We start from the raw sequence: 26,641 nt of genomic DNA on the forward strand, positions 1-26,641 counted from the left end.
GTTGCCTGTACTATAAGGAATGCTTTGGAGAAAAATTTACGAAATCGGTTAAGGACCACGCCCACTTTTATATAAAAGATTTTTAAAAGTGTCGTGGACGAATAAAATAAGCTATATCTTTGCAAAAAAGAGCTTTATATCAAATGTATTTCATTTCCCAAGTGGATTTATAAAAATAAATAGGAAAAACTTTAAATTTAAAAAAATGGGCGTGGCACCACCCCTTTTATGACTAAGCAAGTTTCTATGTTTCAGGAGCCATAACTCGAATTAACGGATCGTAATAAAATTGGGTACATAGATTTTCCCTATAGCAGGAAATATTTCTAAAAAAAATTTATGAGATCGGTTAAAGACCACGCCCACTTTTATATAAAAGATTTTTAAAAGGGTCGTAGACGAAAATAATAAGCTGTATCTTAGCGAAAAAGAGATTTGAGTACATAGAATTTTACTTTCTAAATTTAATTATAACATTATAATAAAATGGGCGTGGCATCACCCTTTATGACTAAGAAATTTTCTATGTTTCGGGAGCCATAACTCGAAGAAAGTTGTGAAATTATGTACACATATTTTTCTTATGGCAGAAAATATTTCTAGTAAAAATGGACGGGATCGGTTGAAGACCACGGCAACTTAGATATAAAACAAGTTTAAAAGGGTCGTAGACTAGAATAATAAGCTGTAACTTAGCAAAAAAATAGTTTTGAATCAATGATATTTTACTTATCCAGTTTTATTGTAAGAGGAAATGGGGAGACATTTTTTTTTAAAGGGCGGTGCCACGTGGTATGTAGAAAAGTAATTTATCTGAAATGAAATGTACAATTGAAGCTAACGCAAAGTATATAATGTTCGGGTTTACCCTGCATTGAAAAGATAACTTGTTGTTCTGCAAGTGGGCCACAGAAAAATTAATTTAATTTTCGTTTTCTCTAAAAATTTAAATTTTAGATTACTTTTGTTTATAATAAAACGAGCGATATGTATTTTTATTACTATTCGTTTTCTGGTGTGTTGAATACCGCGCTTTGGAGGCGTGACAAAATTTATAAACTTAAATTCTTGTTGAACCAATTCTAAAATCTAAATTAATGTTTAAAAGGGAAATTGGAGCGAAAAAAATTGCTTTTAAATAATGAAACATTTTGTTTTTGTTCAAGTAGACATTCGTTGGGAAAGAAAGCTTTTCCAAAATGAAGAATATCAGCAAAATCTAATAGATACATTGCAGTTCAAAATACAAAACGGTGTATTGTATTTTTTGTTTATAAGATGAAAGCCACAGAGAATCTGGCAGCACTTGCCAATTAATATTGAATTAACGATGCCAAAACGTATGCTCTCACATACTACCTTAACTTGAAGAAGCTAACATTTCTTCTTTGAATGTGTAGGCGCTTTTGTATGACGAAGTCTCTCATTTCTTTTACAATTCGGGCTGTACTGCGCAAAGAACAATTTTTTTCACCATGCCATAAGTTATAGAATAAAAAAATTTAACACATTTTTTATGATTAATTTTAAGTTAAACCGAAAATATGAAAACTGTATAAAACTTTGAACTGAAAATAAAATAAATTGATTAGAATTTGAAATGGTGATGACGCTGTTGCATTTACTACAAAGATTAAAACGATGCCGGAGGACAAAGCAAAAGCAAAAAGCATGCCGGGCCGAGGGGCGGGCGAAAGCGTATTTTGATATAATAAAAGAGCAAGAAGCAATAAAAAGTTTTATAATAAAAACGCTTAAATTATAGTAAATTTACTTTGCAAATATTATGCAAACATATGAATGTACATTCATATACATATATTTAAATCCACATGCGTTAGTATATTGTATGTATGTACATACATCCAAACATATTTATAATATACAGACGACTCCGTTGCTTGCCGCACTAAACACTCTTCTGCCTATTACCGCACATAACTGAAAAATCCATGTTATCTTTCTTTTTACTGCGCGCCACACGGCATATCCCCCTCTATTTATCTACACACTTTCATACATACATGTATGTATCTATTGTGAATTATTTAATTTCATGATATTCCACGCGTTATAATACATGTTAAACCTACATACATACAGGCATACATACTTTAATATATATATATATATATATGCGTATAATTTTAATAAAAATATACTCACCATTTCGATTCTCCATTTTATATGATCACGTTTTTTTTGCAAAACTTATTAATATGCGCGAAGAAATAAATTTTTTTTTATTAAATTTTTTTTAATTTAAAAACGCACGTCAAACATTGATTTTTAGCCAACTATTTTTTATTTTTAAATTCTATTGTTTTTGTTTTTTGCTTTCATAAGTATAATAAAAATTAAGTTTAAAATATTTTTACGTACACACACACAAACATATATATAATAATCATGCGCTTAGCCATGAACGTTCGTCCGTACACAACGACAATAATTTTAAAACTAAAATATGAAATTTTTATTATTTTGCTTTAACACTAACGCCGTACCGACGTACAGCTCACACATCACATCGTTGTTACGCTTAAATATAATGTGAAAATGTAAAAAAATACGAAGCAAAGACAGAACAGAAGAAAATATATAAAAATATTATAAAGCAAGCAGTGTTCACATGTATTATGCTTTTGTCGAATTTCTGTGTAATAATATGGTATAAAAACACGAATGTGCTCTCTCACGCTGTACGAATGGGATAAAAACAAAAAGCAGAATATTCAGTTATACATTGAAAATAATTTACCTGCGCTCTATGCTCTGTAAAGTCGCTATCTCTCTCATGCTCTCTCTGATTCTTGTTGCGGCAAGCAAGACCGAAGAGTATCAAACTTTCAAACTTTACCGGTTTTGCGTCTTCTTTGTTTCCTATACAACATGCAACATTTTTAATTTATAGTTAAGCCATACAAACCAAAAAAAGGGTTGTTTTTAAATTATTTGCATTGCATGTAGAAATTTGTGTTTTATTAGATACTTAAAAAGTATGTGCTTAGTTAAAATGAAATTAAAGCATCTGCGTATTGTAAATATGTATGTATCGCTATACCCAAAATTAGTCGTATGCATACACATCCACATAAGGGTGGGCCAAAAAAAAAAAAAAATATAGCGACATCATAAAAGAACACCCAAGGAAAACTTCGTATATGTATATTACTTGTGTGAAAAATTGTAGCAGCCAGTAATTTTGACACTTACTTTATCTAATCTCTATCAAAAGGCGTTACTCTTTTCAAGACACATAAACCAGACAGGGCTTTGTTTGACCATACCAGATATAGGACATTTTTGAAAAATAAAATTCTAATATAGTTTTGACATTTGCTTTATCTAATCTCTATGAAGAGGTGTTACTCTTTTCAAGACACATAAACCAGGCAGGGTTTTCTTTAACCATAACCAGATATAGGACATTTTTCAAAAAAAATTCTAATATAATTTTGACATTTGCTTTATCTAATCTCTATGAAGAGGCGTTACTCTTTTCAAGACACATAAACCAGACAGGACTTTCTTTGACCATACCCAGAGATAGAAAATTTTTGAAAAAAATTCTAATATACATAGGTCGTTATTTTTAAATATTTGCAGATATGGCGATTTCGAACTGGCTGCAGAAATCGAGATATATTCCACCTTACAGTCGATATTTTGCCTAAAGGTGATTCCTCTTGACCTTCGTGAAGAAGTCCAATAATTCAAAGAATTAGAACCACAAAATTTATGCTATGAAGAGATTTACAAGGTAGAATCGAAACAGCTGTCGCCTTGTCCGTCCTGATGTCACGTTGTTTAAATTTTTCTCAAATTATTAAATATGATGCTTTTTGTTTTTGAGTGAATAAATAGTTTGTGATAAAGTATAATTAATAAAGGCAATCGTGAAAGATGTTTCAAGCGCCAATTTTTGAAAAACTTGTTTATTATGCAGATTATCACAAAAAATGAACTGTTACACAGCACGAACGCCGAAATTGCAAATCTATAGCTATAAAAAAATACCAGTTAAAGATATTCAGTGAAAGGAAAAACGTTTTCAGCAAGGTGGAGAGTATGGCTAAGTGAAAAATAGGGTTAAAAGGCGCAAACAATGGTAGTTTTTGACAAAATAGCAACAGCAAAGAGTTAAAAAGTAAAGAAAACGAGTAAATAACCACAAAAAAAAAACTAGCGAAAACCCCCAAAATGATGCTTCAGAACATGAAGTAATATGAAACACGTTTTAAGCTCCATCGTTTTCGCTTCTTTGCGAAAAACGTTGCTAGTAACAACTAGACATTGTACATACATACAAATTTTGAACTTAAAAAATTTTAAACTTTTTATAGCCGATTCAAGGTTCGATTCGAGCTCAAGGCCAGAACAATAATTTTTTTCTAATTATTGTTATTTTTAAACTTTTCTAAATTTGAAAAATTGTATTTTGTTTTTGGAATAGTAAGTAGAAAATTTTTCAGACAACCTGCCATAGCTGCGCAGATAGATCCATTTCGAAGGGTGCTAAGCCTTCATCATCAGTACGCTTTAGAAGTACAACTTTTTACAGCCGTTCAATTCGGTTTTCCAATTTAATTAATAATAAAGTAATTTAAAAAAAATTTTTAAGTTAAACGGTTTTATTGAAAGCAATACTCACATGAAATAATAATACTAAAAGCTAGAAAATAATTAGGTAGGTCCTAGGTACTAGTCGTCACACTCCTCATAATCTAGGGCGTTGATCAGACAATTAAATAAAAGCGTTGGGCGCGTGAAATTTCTAAAAATGTGAGGCGTAGCATAACCTGATTAAGGTTCAGTTGGTCTTATATATGACTATCAATAGCGGCGATATTTTTCATAGGTCGCTTTCTATTGTTGCATGTATTATGTGTTCCAAATATGAGGTAAATCAGATCACAAATACGATTTTTGTGAATATCTCGATCCTTGCGCCACCCAGCGACGATTTTTTATTATTGCATTGTCATCGGGTTCTGAACTATATTCACAGTGTCCGGCTTATAGCTTATTGGGAAGTTACTTAAATTTGAATTACAAAATTCGTTCACAACGGCCGTGTAGCCTGTCAAGTCAACCTAAATAAAACCGTTTAAAAATAGGCTTTATTTTACCAATATATGCTTTAGTGCAAGTCAAAAGACTCCACCAGTACAATCCGACGTTTCGCTAATCATCTTAGCATCCTCAGGGGTGAACTGCATTCATTTCAATTATGATTATTATTTTTTTTATGAATAACTCTTATTTGCTTCCCTGAAAAACTATGATTCTGTCGCTTAAAACGTTCTTCATGATTACCCTTCAATAGTGAAAATTTCCCCATTTGAGGTTAAATTTTAGGTTAACTTTTAACCGAGGCAGCTTAGCACTAAATCATTTGAAGTAAAGAGTAAAAAAAAATGCCACATAAAACGCGAAAATCGCGATGAAGCACCTTTTAACAATTGAATTAAAAACTTACAGGAAAACATGTTTGATGACTTAAAAGATATTTAAACTTTATGAAACGTCAAAATATATAATATTTTTAGAACCACCCTAACAAATATGTGTCTTAATACCCACACTGGTTGCGTGGATGTAGACATACATACATACATATTCATTCAGTTATTTTAATCAATTTTTAAACAAGGGTGCATTTATATCCGACAACAGAATCTTGTTTAACCAAGATTTTTGTATGCATGTTAATCATTCGGTAGTTATATTTTTCTCCAATAATTTCTTCGAAAGAAAACAGCAATAGCGGTAATGTAATAAAATCTAAATTTAGAGACCCATTCTGGTATTATACTTTTTTTCTTCGTTGTTTATCTGGAATATAGCAGAAATTATTGGTTATTAAAAAATTCCAATCTAACGCCAGATAAAAAAAACTTCATTTATGCTTTTAATACTGAAAAGTAATTTGTAAAAGCTACTATAATATTTATCTGATATTATTGTGTTTTTATAAATTTTTATAAACATCAAAGCATATCAACGCTTTTTGGATTAAACCGTTTCAGCAATTTTATTTTATGGTTCTGACTTTAAATAATTTTAATCAGAATAGCTAAACCTCTTCTTAGGTAGTAAATTTGTACCTTTTTAACCCTTGACTACCATTTATTAAACAATTAAGCGCAGTATACAGATCACAAGAAAATGCTCAAGTATTTTTTTTATTTTCTTCTTGGTCGCCATTTACACACAAAAACTTTTATTGATGTTAATTGGCAACTTCTCTTTTGGAGTTGCGTATTAATGCATACACGGCGACTCTCATTGTGAATGATAACTAAATGTGATATCTTATCTGTCAACTGCCTGACAGGATGTTCAATATGGTCACTTTTTAGCGTTTTGACAGGGTGTTCAATATGGCGGCGCATATCTTCAGCGGGTGATAGAAAGAGATGCAGAATGAGATAGCGATAGTCAATTACAAATCAGGTGATACAATCATTTTGGAATTTTAACGCCTATGCAGAAGATATCATACTTAGTTATCATTCACAATGGCGACTCTATCTAAGCAATAATTTGACATTCTATTTCAATTATTTCTAGAAATTTGTTTTATTTATGGAAATTTTCAAAAATTTTGAAACAATATTGTGAAATATTGGAAATATCAATAAAAATTATAAAAATTTGTACTCAAAATCAACAAAAAATTCTTAAAAAAAATTAAAAATTTATATTGACAACAGAAGAAAGACAGTACAAAGCAAGTCGCCGAGCGCAAGAAACTCAGTGCTCGTCTGCTTTCCTCGTGATCCCCTCTTCCGCAAATTACGAATCTCAGCAACAAAAATAGTTGTGTGTAAATGGCGACATGTAAACCAAAGTTGAAAACTTTTATTTGAAAATGTGTATTTTCCTATTTTATAATTCGTATTCACCCTTATCGCGAGTTTTATTTTCACCCGAAAATATTCACAGTTTTTGTTCACCCTATCGCAGAGGGTGGCTAAAAAATTTTTCGTGTTCGAAAAAGATTTCACCTTATCGGCAACTCTTTGTTCGGGCGAAATGAACACCCAAATTTGTTCACTTATATTTTACAGGCGAACGAGAGGAAAACGAAATTTAAGTAATTTTTTGTTTTGAAATTTGATACTCTTATAATTTTGTTTATTATTAGAAATAAATCAATAAATAATGCACAATCGGAAGCTGAGTGGAAGAAGTGAAATTCCTGTATTGCTGTAAATTCTATTTTTTATGACAACGTATCAGTTGGCCAAGTTATCCATTGTGGGCAAAGCAACGGTTCCAAAATGTTGAGCACCTCTCTGAAACAAGATTGGCTAAGACCCACTTCATGGTCCTTTCCGACGCCTTTTCCCTATGCGAAAAAAAGAAGACATGTACACAATTTTACAATTAGTGGAAATCCAAATTTTTGCTTCAATGGTGGCAAGGAGTGCTAAAAATAACTAGCAAATATTAGAATGCCGACTTGTTTAGCCTGTAATATTGGCGAATACTAATTGAAAAAAATTAACTTGTTATTCAAAAGTGCTGAAAATAGTAATTTTTAGCTTACAGTGAACCAAAGGGTTAGAACTTTCTCTTAATTGCCTCCGAACCGCTTTCACATTTATGTATATTCTCCTCACGCTCAATCAATACCAACCTAAGTGCAATACTAAACATTATTTTCTACATTTTTATTTCTATTTTTGTTGTATTTTAAGGAAATATATGCTTGGTTACAAAATTTACACAATTGTAAGTAAATTATTTGTTCACTGCCAATTCGCAATGGAGCATCAGCTGTTTCGAAGTGAACTTTTGTTCGCCCGAAATTGCCGATAGGCGGAAAAAGTTCACCCGAACAAAAGGAGTGAAGGCGAACACTTTTCCGCGTGAACTTCGCGATAAGGGTGATTATTTAAAAAATTGATGCTAGTAGACCGCATCTTGAATGAACTTTTTAAATTAAACTATTTGAAGGATAATAGCTACATATGTATATCTACAGAATAATAATAAACATGTAGCTTCCCAACACATAAACGGCCTTTTATAGTTTTTATTCCTAAGCAACTATAATTTTGCAATTAGCTACGCATTGCTTGATTTGAAATTTTTTCGAGATAGGTATTTCGCCGAATGTATAATTTTTTTATTTTATTTTTATAGTTCCAATGTTTGCACTTATGGATTTTTTGCAGTTATCTTAAGATTTTGAGGGTAAATTGGCATATTTTTATAAAAATTTGGAGTCATCGCCAAGAAATTACATATATATATATATATGTACATATGTAGATACATAGGTCTAGCCCAAATTTCAGACAACTTTTTTGTGACAGTGCTTTTATTACATAAAACCTAATTAAAACTGCTCACTGGGTTGCATATTTTCTTGGTGTTGCTTTTGAGTCGTAAAGTTTACGACGTAAACTGCTATTGCATTTGTATTTTCCGATATCAAAGTTAAAAAATAGTGCAAAATAAAAATTTCATCTGCAATCCACACTTATTTGATGGCGTTTAGAAAAAGTTGAGCGAAGCGATGTACATACATACACACTTATTGAGCAGCTAGAAACAGAGGCCATTTTAAGGAGTATCCTATACATATGTACATACATATGTATAATTTGTGTGTGTACAAAAGATGTTGACTAGCAGCTAGCAGGTAGCAGACAGGATATCATATGTATATATATGCACCTAACAGAGCTGGGCAAACGTGCCTCGGTGAGCCAAACAGCAAAAAGTCAACTGTTTTTAAACGCTTATTAGCTTCACTTGTATGTTTGTAACTTGCTGGGCTAGGCGCACAAAGAGACCCATCTAGCGGTAATTATTGAAGAAGGCAGTGGTTAATAGAGTTGTGCTTTTTCGTTCAGCTTCGGTTCTTTCGTCATTTTTCTGATGAAAGAACAAGTTGTTCTTTTTGTTCATCTGTTCTTTTTTTTCAAGCAAATTTGTTCAGTGTTGCTCGCACCCGCGAAAAAAGCTAACAAGTATAGATGGGGTTTGTATGCAGCAATGCTTTGTGTAGGTATGTTATGAATAAATAAGTTAATATATACAATGTATATGGGGTATTCCATTCCATTTCGACCAATTTTGAACCCGACCCCTTTAGAATTGGCTGAAAGTTTTTCTTCTTTTTCTAGCTTACGAAAGACGTTTTTCAGAATTTTTTTCAAATTCTTTCATCCAACTCAAAAAAAGTTATGAATTTAAAAAAAACACCGTTTTTGTTTTCAAAATGCTATAACTTTTTCAAAAATTGACCGTTTAGGATCTTTTTTTTTAAAAAATTTGTTTTTAAATGTACTTTTCGGAAAAAAATTTTTAAAGTTTTTTTTTTAATTTTTCAGTTTTTCGAGATTTTTCGAATTTCGCCATTTTTTTTTTTTTTTGCTCATAAAAAACTTCAATCAATTCTGCAATTATCCCCACTTATCACGGAGTGGGCCGATTTTTTTTTATATTTTTTTTTATTTAATTGAAAAAAAAATTTTCAAAAATAAAAAGCGAGTCATTTTAATCGTAGATTACCATTATACATAAAGAAAAGAATGCTTAAAAATCATTTTCTCACATTATCTTTGTTATATAAATAAAATTGATAAAAAAATTTTATTTTTGAAAATTTTTTTTCAATTAAATAAAAAAATATAAAAAAAATCGGCCCACTCCGGGATTAGTGGGGATGATTGCAGAATTGATTGAAGTTTTTTATGAGAAAAAAAAAAAAATGGCGAAATTTGAAAAATCTCGAAAAACTGAAAAATTACAAAAAAAAAAACTTTAAACATTTTTTTGTATTTTTTCCGAAAAGTACATTTAAAAACAAATTTAAAAAAAAAGATCCCAAACGGTCAATTTTTGAAAAAGTTATAGCATTTTGAAAACAAAAACGGTGTTTTTTTTTTAAATTCATAACTTTTTTTGAGTTGGATGAAAACATTTTAAAAAATTCTGAAAAACGTCTTTCGTAAGCAAAAAGAAGAAAAACTTTCAGCCAATTCTAAAGGGGTCGGGTTCAAAATTGGTCGAAATGGGATGGAATACCCTATATGTATAATTAACTTCAAAAAACGTTACAAATTTCGGAAGATCCAGGAAATTGAAAGAGTACAGACACAAATTGTAAATATGAACTTTTCAAGTTTAATAAATGTAATAATTAGTTTCCTACAAAACATGTTTTTCATAAATAGTCCATACATATATTGTTGTAGCAGTGTCACACACAAAGATGACCACATATATCTTTAGCGTAAGTGGCATCATCGACATTCGTGCTCACTATGTATGTATGAATTTACAATGTTCGCGAACGAGAAGAGAGAAAGAATAACATTAGATAAAACGAACTAAAAGAACAAATGAACTAAAAGAACACATAGAACCGAAATCGAAGATCTAGTTCACTTGTTCAGTTGAGAGACCCGGTCAATTGAACAAGTTCAGAACGAAACGACCCAACTCTAGTGGTTAAATAACTTGCTACAAAACGAGTTGTGCTTAATAGCGGAGACATGAACCTAGCCACTTGGGGATAGGGAACGAAACATTTATTAGCATATTTTTGAATTGCTAAATTTTTATGTACGCAGTTTTAAAGCCCATACAATTTTAGTGCAAGTTTCAAGTACCTGCGAGTTCTCTCGTTGATTTTCAATAATTTTTTCCCAGCAGTTAAATTTTCCATTGCTATTAAAAACTGCAGAAAAGAATTCACTAAAAATTAAGGAGAACTCTGAGATACTTGAAACTTTCATTTTTTTACACTAAAACTGTATAGGCCTAAAAAATGTGAAATATACATATATTAGCTGTAGCAGGAGAATCGATATTATAAAAATTGTCTCATTTCTTCGATTTTGCATACACACAAATTGATAAAAAACAAGCAAAAGTCCAAAATCGGGTTCGAAAGTTCTCTTCTAAATCTCAAAATCTTTCTATAAAAACGAATAATCGTTTTATTATCATTGAAAATCAACGAGAGAACTCTAAGGTACTTGAAACTTGCACTAAAATTGTATGGGCTTTAAAACTGCGTACATAAAAATTGTCTAAGCCTCTAAGAAAACGAAATCTTTTATTTATATTTCCTAAATCTAACACTTTGTGATTAAAAATTATTTTCTAATTTTTAGTTCGGTTAGCTTAGTTTCTTCAAACAATTGCCTATTTTATGACCACTTTGAAGTGACCTTTTGCCTGATACCGCACCACATGGCATCGGTACTTCATACGTTTGAAAAATTTCAATTAAACTTATGGTTATTTGAAGTGGACGTAAAGTAAATTAATTTTATGTCCCTTGACCTTATGCCTCCCCATTATCAAATTATTGCATTGTTATCGGTCCTTGCTACGTGGCAAAATTTCAAATTAATCAAACTTCTGGAAATTGGTGAAAATCACATACATACACACAACCCAAGCCAATAAAAGTAAAAATACTGAACTAAAAGAAAAAAATTTAAAACATACCTACAATGGCATTATTTAACGTAGAAAAACCATTTAAAAGATATTACATATAAATATTTATTTTGTCTAACTTGCTTGAGAGCACAACATTATCTTTTCTTTATACATTTTATTTTATTTCATTTGTGTGTTGTAAAAAGAGGGAATAATGTTAATATTTCGATAGTGTGCGTGTCGCCGTTAATTGGCTCTCATTATTACACTCATACAATGCCAAAGTTAAATACTCTTGCTTTTTCACGCTCTCGGACTCTCTTCTTTTGCCACCAGATTATTTTATTTACTTTAAAATATTTATTATTAAGTTTTAATTTTAAGATATGTATGTTTGTAGGTCTACGAAATGTAGGTAGAGAAAATTACTTTGCTGAAAAAAGATGAAGTAATGATAAAACTGAGCGCGGTATGTGTGTAGGTAGGATGTAGCTAATTATTAAAAGAAATCACAAGCAAAATCGAAAAAGGAGGTACATATCTTAATATCTTTTGAGTGTAAGTTAAGATTTACATACTTAAATCAAATGATAAAAACTTTGCTGAGGCGTTTAATATGTACATATGTATCTACCCATGTATTAAAACGAAATGATATTGGTATTTTATCAACTCAATAAAATAAAAATAAAAAATTAAAGGAGAAAGAGGTTACATTTTAAAGAAGTGTTGTTACTAGATTCCGGCCGAAGTCGGATTTTTTATACGATGCCGAGCGTAATCGAACACTCGCTTTTTATTCAAAAGTAGCTATTAAAGATTCTGCGGTCACAAGTGATAATAACCTAATGCCAATTTCACACAGAGGCGTACTGAAATAATTAATCAAGTTTACCACATTAAAGCCCTAATTGAACTCAATCTTTCATACAAAATACAAATTCTTAATTATCTCATTATTGCTTTATTGAATGCCTAATCGAGTGAAAAATCCAGTCGATTTTGCTTGGTGCTTCGAATTTCATTGTCAATGTAACAAATGACAATCAAAAATAAATTATTTTCAATAATTTTCGAAAAATAGAAAAAACACGAAAAAATTCAAAATTCATTTTTCGCTGCATTTGCTGCAAAATATTGGTTAGGTGCAACATCTATGGGTAGTTGAGCTAGCATTTTTTTATTGTATTTATAGTTAAGAAGGAAGCGACTGCTTTCCATTTTAACTATTTTTTGTAAAAACGAAATATTTTTTTGGGGCTGCTGACAGATGTTCGCTTAATGAAGCAAAATACCCTGTATGAAAAGGGAAACTTAATTATTTCATTAAACACAATTGTGATTCGATTAAGTTTCTGTGTGAAAACGGTATAAGCCAACTAAAGAAACATTCAACATGCAAAACTTTTACTGACAAACTTCCTAAAAGTCCCGTCACATAAGCAGTTTTTCATATACATTGATGCGTTTAATTCAATCTTATGCATTACCAGTAGATTGCACGTATTTTTTATGGAGAACGGTAGATGGAGCGACATTGGCGCCATCTGATATGAAAAAGTAGCAAACTTGCAACTTTTGTTGCAAGCAAAGCATAAGAAGAAGAATTTGACATTTGCTTTGGCTAACGGTGCTGGCACACTTTGCAAGTGAAATTATTTTTCCCACTCGTTGGTAACTTTTCTAACATTTTTCGCAATTAAAAACTGCAATATAAAAATCCAATACGACATAAAATATGTTAGCAAGTATTTTTGTTGTGTAGGGAGAATGTTTATAACAGTACTTCGCGAAATTTTGTATGTGCATGGGCAAGGCGAAATAAATGTCAATTGCCAAGTCTGAAGTTCCCTCATATTTATAAACGCAACATCTTGGTTGATTGTGGCGATGTTACTGCAATGCATAAGTTTGTGTTAAACGCATCTATAAGAAAAATACTTTTGTGCCTCGGCGTTAACACGGGTTTATGATAATTTAAGTTAAAAACACACATTTTTAATAACTTGTGATCATCAGAATTCACTATATTGAAGTCACACCTTGTCATCCAACGCCCAGTTGTGCAGAGTTAGTTTAGGCTACAGTTAAGTTGAGCTTAGTTTGCTCTTATTACCAGCTGTTCTAATTCAGTAAATAAAATGGCACTGGCAAACAAAGTTTGTATTTTATACTCGCTGTTTATATGAGGACTGTCACAGAATCTTCAATTTTATAGCAAAATAAACGCTCAAAAATCGAAAACATGGTACTGCAGATGAAATTTTCCTTTCTTATTTTCTGAGTCGTCGTATACAGTTTATGTTGAACTTTAACTTCGAATAACATAGAAACGAGTAACGAAATTGTACTTTTCTTCATTTTGGTTATGCTTTAAAGCACGATACATTTCCTATAAAAAAATCCCTCTTGTAATCTGTACTGAAAAACGAAAGAAGGTCGATATATATAGCAACCACAGTTCACATTTGATAGCACAACAGTTTTTGGGTGTAAAATCATTGTTTAAAACCTCATAAGCCAAAAAATAGTTCCATTTGACTTGAAAAAGGTATCATTCGATTTGAAAAAAGTTTCATTTGATTTGAAAAAGTTTCACATGATTTGCAAAAATTTTCATTGGACTTGAAAAAGTTTCCTTTGATCTGAAAATGTTATAACAAATCGCGATTATTATGAAACTATCTCGACCCATTCAGGAACATTTCAGGACCTTTTCACAATCTTCCGGTATTATTATTTGCGTCCGGTACACACATGTTTACACATCAATCTCTACGAATACTTGGTACACACACCTTTTTTATACCCAGCTGTACTTGTACATAGGGTATTATAACTTTGATTGGATAACGGTTGGTTGTACAGGTATAAAGGAATCGAGATAGATATAGACTTCCATCTATCAAAATCATCAGTATCGAAAAAAAATTTGGCTGAGCCATGTCCGTCGCCCGTTAACACGATAACTTAAGTAAATATTGAGATATGTATCTTCACCAAATTAGTAGCACGAGCTTATCTGGACATTGATTGGTATTGAAAAAGAGCGAAATCAGATGATAATATATATATATATATAATATTTTGGAAAACACAAAAAACCTGATTATTTAGTAAATAATACATCTATAATGTTGAAATTTGACGTGTGGACTGATATTGAGACTTGATAAAAATTTGAAAAAAAAAAATTTTTTTAAATGGGCGTGGCGCCGCCCACTTGTGAAAAAATCAATTTTACAAATATCATTAATCATAAAACAAAAACCGTTAAACCTATCGTAACAAAATTTGGCATAGAGGTTGCCTTTACTATGAGGAATGCCTTGAAGAAAAATTACCGAAATCGGTTAGGGACCACGTCCACTTTTATATAAGAGATTTTTAAAAGGGTCGTGGACGAATGAAATAAGCTATATCTTTGCAAAAAAGAGCTTTATATCAATGGTGTTTCATTTCCCAAGTGGAATTATAACAATAAATAGGGAAAGCTTAAAATTTGAAAAAATGGGCGTGGGACCGCCCCTTTTTTGACTAAGCAATTTTCTATGCTATAAGAAAAATTAGTTCAGAATAGAACCATATGTATACTCGTAAGTATTATTGCGCAGCCTTGTAACACTATTAAGCACACAAAACAAACAACAACAGCATTTCAAGTATACAACTGGGTATGTAATGTTCGGTTTCACCCGAACTTAGACTTCCTTACTTGTTTTGGATTTGAAATTATAACATCAGTTTGGATAAACAAAAAAAATTTCTGAAGATTCCGTTTTTGGATACTCAATTACTATAAAATATTTTTAAGTTAAAGGTTTTAAAACCGCATCTTATGATTCTTTTTAAAAAGCTATTTTATTAATATGTAACTATACATTAGGGTGGTACATAAAAAAGAATGTTGCGATTTAAAATCGATACCACAATATGACATTTTTAGGATCACCTTAATATATGCATACTTAGAATATGTTCAAAGTAGAATATTATGTAATTCGACCTGTTCACATAAAATTTCGTAGATTTCTTGTATATATATACATATCTACACAAATATAAATACTGATAATTTTTTTAATAAAAACGTTCATATAAACAACTTTTCAACACTACAATAACAAACATTTATTTACAATTTATTATTAGTATTATTATTATATGTATATGTATTTAGGCTTAAAATAAATTTTTAAATGCTATGGCTATCAGCTCTACAATTTAATTTAAATTTTGCCTTACCTACATAACTAAACTTAAATTTAAATGACTGCAATAATTTATAATATAAATATTTGCGTGTGAGACAAGTTGAAACTTTTTTGTATTGTTAATAGAACTTCTTTTATTTCGATAGGAGGTACAACGAGAGTACATTGTTGTTGGTAAGTACACACAAATATACCTACATATAATAATTATATATAACACACATATAAACAATTTTACTTGGTATTATTGATTTTTCTAACTTAAAGAGTCAAAGTACAAATAATCTCTATTATTATAAGCGTCAATTCGATTGAGTAATACAAATTTCAAAAAAAATTTAAACTTAAAAGGTACATTAAGCAAAAACGATAAGAAAATACTTAAAAATAGGATTGTTATACATTTTTTTTTGTATTTCTTTAAATGAGCTTATCAAATTAGCGCAAGTGAAATAAAAAATACTTACATACAATTTATCTATATATATAAAAAGAAGTGTACATTTTGATTGTCACTCCATAACTCGAGAACGGCTCGACAGATTGCCATGAAATTTTTAGGAAAGATACAGGAAGGAGAGATGATGGTTAGTTGATTTTGAAATCCCAAATCGGTTCAGCCATATATATGTATATAAAAATCAAATTCTTTGTGTGTGTGTGTTCGCTATGGAAACGTATTTCCCACACATCAATCATCACCAAATTTTGGTTATGGGTTCCTTCGATCAACGGGAAGGTTTTAGGCTAAAAATAATTTCGATATATAAAAGGGGCGTGGCACCTCCAATACAAATGGAATCTTTGGTACTGCATACCTTTGAAGGTATACATGCCAGAACATTGAAATTCAATGAGGAGTTATATGAGGTCAATCCCTAACACCACCAAGAAAATGCGGAATTGGGAAAAAGGGGGCGTGGAACCTCCCATTCAAATGGAATCCTTGGTACTGCATAATTTTGAAGGTATATATGCCAGAACATTGAAATTCAGTAAGGAGTTATTTGAGGTCAATCCTTAACACCACCAAGAAAATATGGAATTGGGAAAAAGGGGGCGTGGCATCTCCCATACAAATGGAATATATTATACTGCATATATCTGTATGTCGTAATGGTAGGATAATTAAAATTGATAAGTGACGTTAAGTCCTAAAACCTCCAGTAAAATGTGGAATGGGGAAAAACTATGGCTGCCGTACAAACTTAAGTTATTTTAACACCTAAAGTTTGACTGGATTGTTGAGTTTAGCTGTTATGCCTTTTGGACGTTTAGTAATCTGCCGCTGTTAAAAAAATTGTGTAGCTTCAGTCTATCTACATCTTATATAAAAATCAAATACTGTGTGTGTGTTCCCTATGAAAACGTGTTTGCTATACTTCGATCATCACCAAATTTTGGCTCGAGGTTCCTTCGATCAAGACGAAAGTTTTTCATATTTCAGAATTAAAAATTTTAATTTTAAATGTTTTTGTTTTTTGGCTATGCGAAAGAACTATCTTAGCTCCCAAAAATGATCATGTTAACAAAATCAATGATCGCTTTCAAGATCAATTTCCTGGTGAAGTGACGAAATATAAATCGATCGACACAGTTACAGATGAAGATAAAATTGTGAATTATCAAAATGAATTTCTATACTCCTTAGAACCAAAAGGAATGCCTGCGCATATATCAACTTTGAAAATTGGCTCACCAGTCATGCTTCTTCGGAATGTCATCAAAGTAACAATCATCAGCGGTAAAAGCAATAAAATAATATAAAATAAGATACAATAAGATACAAGAATAAACTGTTTTAACAGAAAATTTCACCAAATATGCGTACAAAATTCAATTCAATTTACAGAACAATAAATTAAATTATCAACAAACAACACAGAAAAAATAACGCCACATCCATTCGATCTCGGGCGTTACAACGTGCGCCTGGTAAAGCTAGTATAATATAAAACAAGTAAAGAGCGAAAAAAAAAAATTCTAAAAGCATAGTTAACAAATGAAACTCATGTACATTAGACTGTAAAATTTTATTTCATCTTTTTCAAACAATCTTAAAACTTTCGTTTCGTTGTATTAAATAGGGAACTACATAAATTTTAGTTAATAAAAATTTGATTATCTAATACCCAAATCGATAAGGCTTTCTTGGTACAAATTACATTAACAAATAATTTTAAAAGCCAAAAAAAACTTTAGATAATTTAGATTGGATCGTTATAATTTCTCACAATTTATAAAAAAAAATCGGAATTGTCGGAAAAAAAATGTTAGAAAAATTTGATGTTAATGCTACCTAGATAGATGTACATCTTATACGTATATGTACGTATAACATTTTGTAAATCCATTTTTCCCTCTCAGACGACACTTTGGGCTATTTTCAATTGCATGATAAAAAAATATTTGTTTGTAACGGTCTAATGTACACAAATAAAGTGAGTATTAATTAACAAGTGTATGAATAGTAGTATTACACATATTCTGTATTTTAGTATTATCTAATTTTTTAATATGTACATTAGGCTACCTAACCAAAATTTGCCTGCTTGACAAAATTTTGTAGGAAACATCGCACGTTTTATTGTTTTTTTTTAAATTTTATTTTTTCATATAATTACCATAATAAAAATGAGATTTAAAGTTACCTATGTTGGTTATTTTTGTCCCTTTAAATTCGAAGTATTAAAACATTTGATTTGCATCTGTTTACAATGGAACGTGGGACATATATAAAGAGAGCTCAGAGCTTTAAAGAATATTGTTCCAGAGCGGATAAGTTCTGCAGCTTGTTCCAGCATCAAACTAAAGAAATGGCACGATAGAGGCTCGTGGAGGTTCTTTCCTGAGCTGATGGTGTTGCTCAACGTCCTTTTGCACAGCTGTTTTTTGGGGAAACCAAATTCATACATATCGGCAACTCCTTTTTGAGCAGTCAAAGCCGTCTTTAAAATCCACAAAGAGGTTATGTGTGTCAATTCTTTTTGCGGGCTTTTTCCAAGATTTGGCGAATAGTGGAAATCGGAACAATGGTAGATTTATTAGGTCTGATTCGCTCAATATGCTTGGCAGGACCTTATATGCGATCCTAAGAAGGGCGATAGTTGGAGAATTTGCAGATATTTATTTCACAGCAAATATAATCTACGGATCGTGAACAATCTTTCGATTTAAAATTGTTTCTTTTCACATAACGGCAATTACAAATTTGATGTTCAGTGTTTTAAAAATATACGGTGGATATGAATTTCGCATATTTGTAATGACTTAGCAAATGCGAACGGTAATAGCACTGAAAAATCCCTAAATTATTGCAGAATTAGCCCGAAAATGATACCGGCCGGATTTGATCTCAAAATGATCCTGAAGAAAAAAATCAAAACAGTTCCAAAATAACGTAAAATCAAAAAATTATTGTGAAATGGTGTCGAAATGACCGTGGATTTTTCGAAAAAGCTCCGAAACTACTCCGTAATAATCGCGAAAACAATTCACAAATGATCTTGAAAACTGTCACAAATTTACCCGATATTATTCTGCAATAGTCCCAAATTCATATCTGGAAGTCGAAAGTCAACTTCCAAATGGTTATTCTGAAATGATACCGAAAGAGTCTCGAAAACAATGCCGAGATAGTGCCGAATAATTCCTAAATTGATCTCGTAAAAAATCCCAAAGTTGTCTAGCAAGTAACCCGAAAACAATGCCGAAATGATCTCAAATAAATTTAGAAATGATTACGAAAACAACTCTGCAATTGTTCCGAAATAGTTTAAAATTGATCCTGTGATGATCCCGAAAACGTCACGAAGGCAATTCACTCGAAATGGCGAAAGCTTTGGCGATTGCAGCAGGAGAAATCGTCATTCTTGGATTCTATATCCACAGACTGTGGGTCTATTCTAAATTCTGAGTATGCAGTTTTTGTTTATCGACTAGGCCTTCTACAACTTTAGTGAAGGCCAATATTGCCAGCAAAATTCACCCACGTTTTCAACTACATATTGCTCAGCAAAGTTTAAATTTATAAAGTAAAGTAAAATATACATATATTGTTTTTAACAAATGAAATAAAAAAGAGATGCAGTAATATTTATCTCTTTAATAAGCATAACAAAACACTAATTAAAAACAAACAAAAAATCAAAAATATTATACCTACACTAGGGACGCCAGTCACGCCTTCTTTAAGTCCCGAAAATCTCTTATTTGGGAAATTATACCGGGATATGTAACATCTTACAAAATATAAAAAATGGGCACACAAAAGACAAATTTTGTAGTATAGAAGCAACATTGAAAAACTCTTAGCGTTGACAGCATTTCTTCCGGGTAAAAAGATGGTACATTTAATGCAAATTTTTTTAACGTTTAACAAGTAATGAAGGCTAAGTTCGGGTGTAACCGAACATTACATACTCAGCTGAGAGCTTTGGAGACAAAATAAGGGGAAATCACCATTTATGAAAATGAACCTAGGGTAACCCTGGAATGTGTTTGTATGACATGGGTATCAAATGGAAGGTATTAAAGAGAAGTTTAAAAGGGAGTGGGCCATAGTTCTTTGGTGGACGCCTTTCGAGATATCGCCATAAAGGTGGACCAGGAGTGACCCAGAACATCATCTATCGGGTACCGCTAATTTATTATACTCAGTTGAGCAGAGCTCAAGAGTATATTAAATTTGATTGGATAACGGTTGGTTGTACAGGTATAAAGGAATCGAGATAGATATAGACTTCCATATATCAAAATCATCAGTTTCGAAAAAAAATTTGATTGAGCCATGTCCGTCCGTCCGTTAACACGATAACGTGAGTAACTTTTGAGGTATCTTGATGAAATTTGGTATGTAGGTTCCTGAGCACTCATCTCAGATCGCTATTTAAAATGAACGATATCGGACTATAACCACGCCCACTTTTTCGATATCGGAAATTTCGAAAAACCGAAAAAGTGCAATAATTCATTATCAAAGACAGGTAAAGCGATGAAACTTGGTAGGTGAGTTGAACTTATGACGCAGAATAGAAAATTAGTAAAATTTTGGACAATGGGCGTGGCACCGCCCACTTTTAAAAGAAGGTAATTTAAAAGTTTTGCAAGCTGTAATTTGGCAGTCGTTGATGATATCATGATGAAATTTGGCAGGAACGTTACCACTATTACTATATTTACGCTTAATAAAAATTAGCAAAATCGGAGAAGAACCACGCACACTTTTAAAAAAAAAATTTTTTTAAGTAAAATTTTAACAAAAAATTTAATATCTTTACAGTATATAAGTAAATTATGTCAACATTCAACTCCAGTAATGATATGGTGCAACAAAACAAAAAAATAAAAGAAAATTTCAAAATGGGCGTGGCTCCGTCCTTTTTCATTTAATTTTTCTAGGATACTTTTAATGCCATAAGTCGAACGAAAATTTACCAATTTTGAAATTTGGTAGGGGCATAGATTTTATGACGTTAACTATTTTCTGTGAAAATGGGCGAAATCGGTTGAAGCCACGCCCAGTTTTTATACACAGTCGTCCGTCTGTCCTTCCGCATGGCCGTTAACACGATAACTTGGGCAAAAATCGACATATCTTTACTGAACTTAGTTAACGTACTTACCTGAACTCACTTTATCTTGGTATAAAAAATTAACGAAATCCGACTATGACCACGCCCACTTTTTCGATATCGAAAATAACGAAAAATGAAAAAAATGACATAATTCTATACCAAATACGACAAAAGGGATGAAACGTGGTAATTGAATTGGTTTATTGACGCGAAATATAACTTTCGAAAAAACTTTGTAAAACGGTTGTGATACCTACCATATTAAGTAGAAGAAAATGAAAAAGTTCTGCAGGGCGAAATAAAAAACCCTTGAAATCTTGGCAGGAATACTGTTCGTGGTATTACATATATAAATAAATTAGCGGTATCCAACAGATGATGTTCTGGGTCACCCTGGTCCACATTTTGGTCGATATCTGGAAAACGCCTTCACATATACAACTTCCACGACTCCCTTTTAAAACTCAAATAAATACGTTTAATTTGATACCAATATCGTAAAAACACATTCTAGAGTCACCCCTGGTCCACCTTTATGGCGATATCTCGAAAAGGCGTCCACCTATAGAACGAGGGCCCACTCCCTTTTAAAAATACTCATTAACACCTCTCATTTGATACCCATATCGTACAAACAAAGTCTAGAGTCACCCCTGGTCCACCTTTATTGCGATACCTCGAAAAGGCGTCCACCTATAGAACTAAGGCCCACTCCCTTTTAAAATACTCATTAGCACCTTTCGTTTGATACCCATATTGTACAAACGTATTTAGAGTCACCCCTGGTCCACCTTTATGGCGATATCTCGAAAAGGCGACCACCTATACAACTACCACCACTTCCTTTTAGAACCCTCATTAATACCTTTAATTTGATACCCATATCGTACAAACAAATTCTAGGGTCACCCCTGGTCCACCTTTATGGCGATATCTCGAAACGGCGTCCACCTATGGAACTAAGGATCACTCCCTTTTAAAATACTCATTAACACCTTTCTTTTGATACCCATATTGTACAAACAAATTCTAGGGTCACCCCTGGTCCACCTTTATGGATATATCTCGAAACGGCGTCCACCTATGGAACTAAGGATTACTCCCTTTTAAAATACTCATCAACACATTTCATTTGATACCCATATCGTACAAACAAATCCTAGAGTCAACCCTGATTCACCTTTATGGCGATATCCCCAAATGGCGTCCCCTATAGAACTATGGCCCACTCCCTCATAAAATACTCTTTAATGCCTTTCATTTGATACACATGCCATACAAACACAACAAACAAAACATTCCAGGGTTTCCCTCGGTTCATTTTCCTACATGGTTATTTTCCCTTATGTTGTCACCATAGATAGCTCTCAACTGAGTATGTAAAGTTCGGTTACACCCGAACTTAACCTTCCTTACTTTTTTTCTTTTGTTAAGCTCTAAATCGAGTTTACACTGTCTTTTTTACTTCAATCGATGCCAATTTGCATGTTACTGGTGTATCCCACCCATCAGCTCTAAAGCTACTTACCTGTTACTGTTACTGCAACAAATTTTATAAATTAACTCAAGTATTTGTCTTATAAGGCAGTTCCAAAGTGCTTAGCACAATTGCAGCATTATTGTACACTGACAAGTTCACGATGTTAATCATAATTTGTTTAGGGACTGGTGTGCTTCCATATAAAATTGATAATTGTATTAAAAAGCTGTAAAGAAAAAATAAAACATAATGAATATTAAAGTTAAAATATTTTAATTTAAGAATGTTATAAATAAAAACATACAGCAGCGAGCAGAAAAATAGCAGTGTACATTTTTTTTTTAAATCTCGTCAATTCTTTCTCGATATTTTGAAAAAAAAAAAGTTCTACGAATTTGGTAGTTGAAACACTGCAATCCAATCTTAAAAGCGTTTTCGAAAAAATACCAAAATTATTGAAAAATCTTACGAAAATTTTGAACTTTTCATTTGGAGTTCTCAGAATTTTCAATTTGAGTCTAACAAAGTACAAGTTATAGGTTTCTCATAAGTCGCATTGATTTTTGAAAAATTTTTTTTGAAGGATATTTTAGATTTTTTTCCATACAAGAAATGTGAGATTTTGTTTGACATAGAGAAAATCTGAAACACCCTTAGAAAAAATAAAACTTCTACGAATTTGGTAGTTGAAACACTGCAATCCAGTCTCAAAAACGTGTGGTCGAGTGTTAAGTAATTTTAAGATAACTTGGAGAACTATGCAATACTAGTATAAACATTTTTAAGAGATATTTAGAGACACGAGAGTAATAAAACGCCAATACTTTAAGTCTTTACTTACGAGATGGCAGTTCCAAAGATATTATGTTATATACTTTTTATCTTTACTTTGGGGTCTTACTTTATGATTATTATCATTTTCATTTTGTCTAAGCTTTGGTGATTCGACGGGCGAATATGTTTTTTGTTTTTTTTATATAATTATATTATTTCTTATGTACTATATGTTATGTTATTATTTTTTAGCGGGAGGTCGCTATGTACCTGTTACACCTTTTATGTATTTATTGGGGGCGAGCACTGAGAGCTCTAAGGTATTGGCTGCGGGTTGAGCCATCTTATTTTGCTTTGAAAAACCCCGCTTTGGGATAAAAAGTTGAAAATATGTCTTTATAATATTTCACTAACCAGTTGAGAATTACAAGCACACTCAATGGCTAATGAAACAAACGAACGAAAAATGTTCATAGTTTAAGTCACTTAAGCACATTTAATTTCCTTATCTCCATGTCGTTGTTGCTCACGTTAACCGCACATAGGCCGGGACAAGTGCAATATTAATTGTTATTAAATTCAAAACATTGTCACCTTCCCGCCCTGCGTGCAATTCCATGATATTAAATTGAACACTTTTTACATACATAACTTTTTTTTAGAATTATTCGAACAAAAGTATTTGCTAAACAATCGATTAAACTTATTTGTCAAGCAAATTAAAAACAAAATCTTAAATACTAGCGTGCAGTTTAGAGTTGTAAGACAACGCGACTTTTTTGGAGCAACGTGATTTGTGAATGTTACTTTTTAGTAATTTGTATGCGTGAACAGTGATAGAAGAGAAATATGATTTTAATCTCAGTTAGCAATCACGCTTACCAATAAATTTTCTCACAATCTCGGACCCAATCACTGCGACAATATGAACTTGTTGCTTAGTCGCAGCATAAGTCACAGGCTAATTGGTTCACAAAAGCTGTGATTGAATCTGCGATTTCCATTAGTGAGCATTATTGAGAGCAAGACATAACCGTCACGGTCATACGGCCACGGCCACTTCTTTGAAGCTGTCGCTACGATTTAAGGCGTCCCTGCGACGAAATTACAGATACATAAATATTTGCTAATCCTAGTTCCTTTTGAAGCAAAAATATATTTTTATTAAACCTTTAAAAGAACTGTTCGATGTGTAAATATGCAGATGTACGCCTAGAAAACTAATGTTTTTAAATTGACAGGAGCTCACGCCGTTGTTGTAGTTAAACAGAGGCAACTTTACCAGAAACAAATAATATCGGAAAAATCGATACATACAATTAATTCTTTTATTAACAGCAGCCAAATATCTACAACATATTATTATCGCTAAGTTATCGGCTTATTATCAGGTTTTTATCGACGAGTCATCGACTTCTTTTTACATACATTGAAATCGAAACCAATGTCGTTGAAAAAAAATCTATCTTTTTTATTAAAAATCGATAGCTTTTCGATAACATATTGTTAACACACATCGATTTATTTTTGATAGCAAATTGACAAGTAACAAAATTATAACACGCCGATAACAAATCGATAACTTTTAGATAAAAGATCAATAACTCACCGATAACAATTTGGTAATACATCAATACCAAATCGATAAATTTAAGATATTGCGAGTGTCGATTGCAGTAGATATTCGACCGCTGAGCGATAATCGATTATCTTTATAATGTATACAAATTATGTTATACACACCGAAAAGTTGAAAAAATAGCAAAATATGTCTTGTACAATTTAACTGTTTATAATGGTCCAAAGATTTGGCGATGAATTTGCATAGTAATAATATTAAATGCAAAAAATGGAATCGACAAATAGTCGATTATATTCCGATCGACACTCGCAATACGGAGTAATATATCGCTAACTTCGGTACAAAATCGATAGCATGTTTACGCCTCGATGATAACAAACCTATAACAACCTTTCCTTTCCTTGCCTGGCCTTGCATTGTTTTCACGTTATGCTATATTGGAATGACTACACATGCGCTTACATTCTCTACTTCCCCTTACAGTATACCAATCCCACACACTACTCCTACACCACACACTGCGCCTACGCTACACACAACACTAACAGTCTATGTTCCCCTATACTAGAGGTTTACGCCAATCTCTATATCGGCGGTGTCGGCGTAGGTGGCGCGCCGTCGCACGCCGGTATTCTTACTTTAATAAGCTTGACTTCCTATTTAAAAAAATAATATTTAGGAAAGGTTTTTATACTCAGTGTGCTTTGCACGCAGAGTATATTAACTTTGATTGGATGCCGGATGGTTGTACAGGTATAAAGGAATAGAGATAGATATAGACTTCCATATATCAAAATCATCAGTATCGAAAAAAAATTTGATTGAGCCATGTCCGTCCGCCCGTCCGTCTCTCAGATAGCTATTTAAAATGAACGATACCGGACTATAACCACGCCTACTTTTTCGATATCGAAAATTTCGAAAAAACGAAAAAAGGCGATAATTAATTACCAAAGTCGGATAAAGCGATGAAGCTTGGTAGTTGGGTTCACCTTTTAACGCAGAATTGAAAATTAGTAAAATTTTTGAAAATGCGCGTGGCACCGCCCACTTTTAAAAGGTAATTTAAAAGTTTTTCAAGTTGTAATTTGGCAGTCGTTGAAGATATCATGATGAAATTTGGCAGGAACGTTACCACTATTACTATATATGGGGTATTCCATCCCATTTCGACCAATTTTGAACCCGACCCCTTTAGAATTGGCTGAAAGTTTTTCTTCTTTTTCTAGCTTACGAAAGACGTTTTTCAGAAGTTTTTCAAATTTTTTCATCCAACTCAATAAAAGTTATGAATTTTTAAAAAAACACCGTTTTTGTTTTCAAAATGCTATAACTTTTTCAAAAATTGACCGTTTGGGATATGTTTTTTTTTAAATTTGTTTTTAAATGTACTTTTCGGAAAGAATTCAAAAAAATTTTTAAAGTTTTTTTTTTTGTAATTTTTCAGTTTTTCGAGATTTTTCGAATTTCGCCCTTTTTTTCTCATAAAAAACTTCAATAAATTCTGCAATCATCCCCACTAATCCCGGAGTGGGCCGAGAATTTTTTTTTTTTTATTTAATTGAAAAAAAAACTTTAAAATTTTTTGTATTTTTTC

At 31.9% G+C, this 26,641-nt stretch overlaps 1 protein-coding gene across 3 annotated transcripts in view; it reads right to left on the reverse strand.

Annotated features, from left to right (window-relative positions):
* jigr1 (jing interacting gene regulatory 1) overlaps window positions 1–26,641 on the reverse strand; it is an 86,626-nt gene that overhangs the window by 14,884 nt on the left and 45,101 nt on the right. The window contains exons 2-3 of one of the 3 annotated variants that reach the window (XM_067779488.1): window positions 22,737–22,914; window positions 2,762–2,883 (exon numbers count right to left, since the gene is read on the reverse strand). Coding sequence is in view for 1 of the 3 variants with exons in the window: in XM_067779487.1 (XP_067635588.1) it covers window positions 2,167–2,182 (16 nt within the window). In the remaining 2 variants the exon portion in view is untranslated. Of the gene's footprint in view, window positions 1–2,166; window positions 2,544–2,761; window positions 2,884–22,736; window positions 22,915–26,641 lie in introns of those variants that run through there. The other 2 variants (XM_067779494.1, XM_067779487.1) reach the window with 2 other exon arrangements.

This window comes from Eurosta solidaginis, chromosome 1 (assembly GCF_040869045.1).
Source record: "Eurosta solidaginis isolate ZX-2024a chromosome 1, ASM4086904v1, whole genome shotgun sequence".
Taxonomy (NCBI): Eukaryota; Metazoa; Arthropoda; class Insecta; order Diptera; family Tephritidae; genus Eurosta; species Eurosta solidaginis.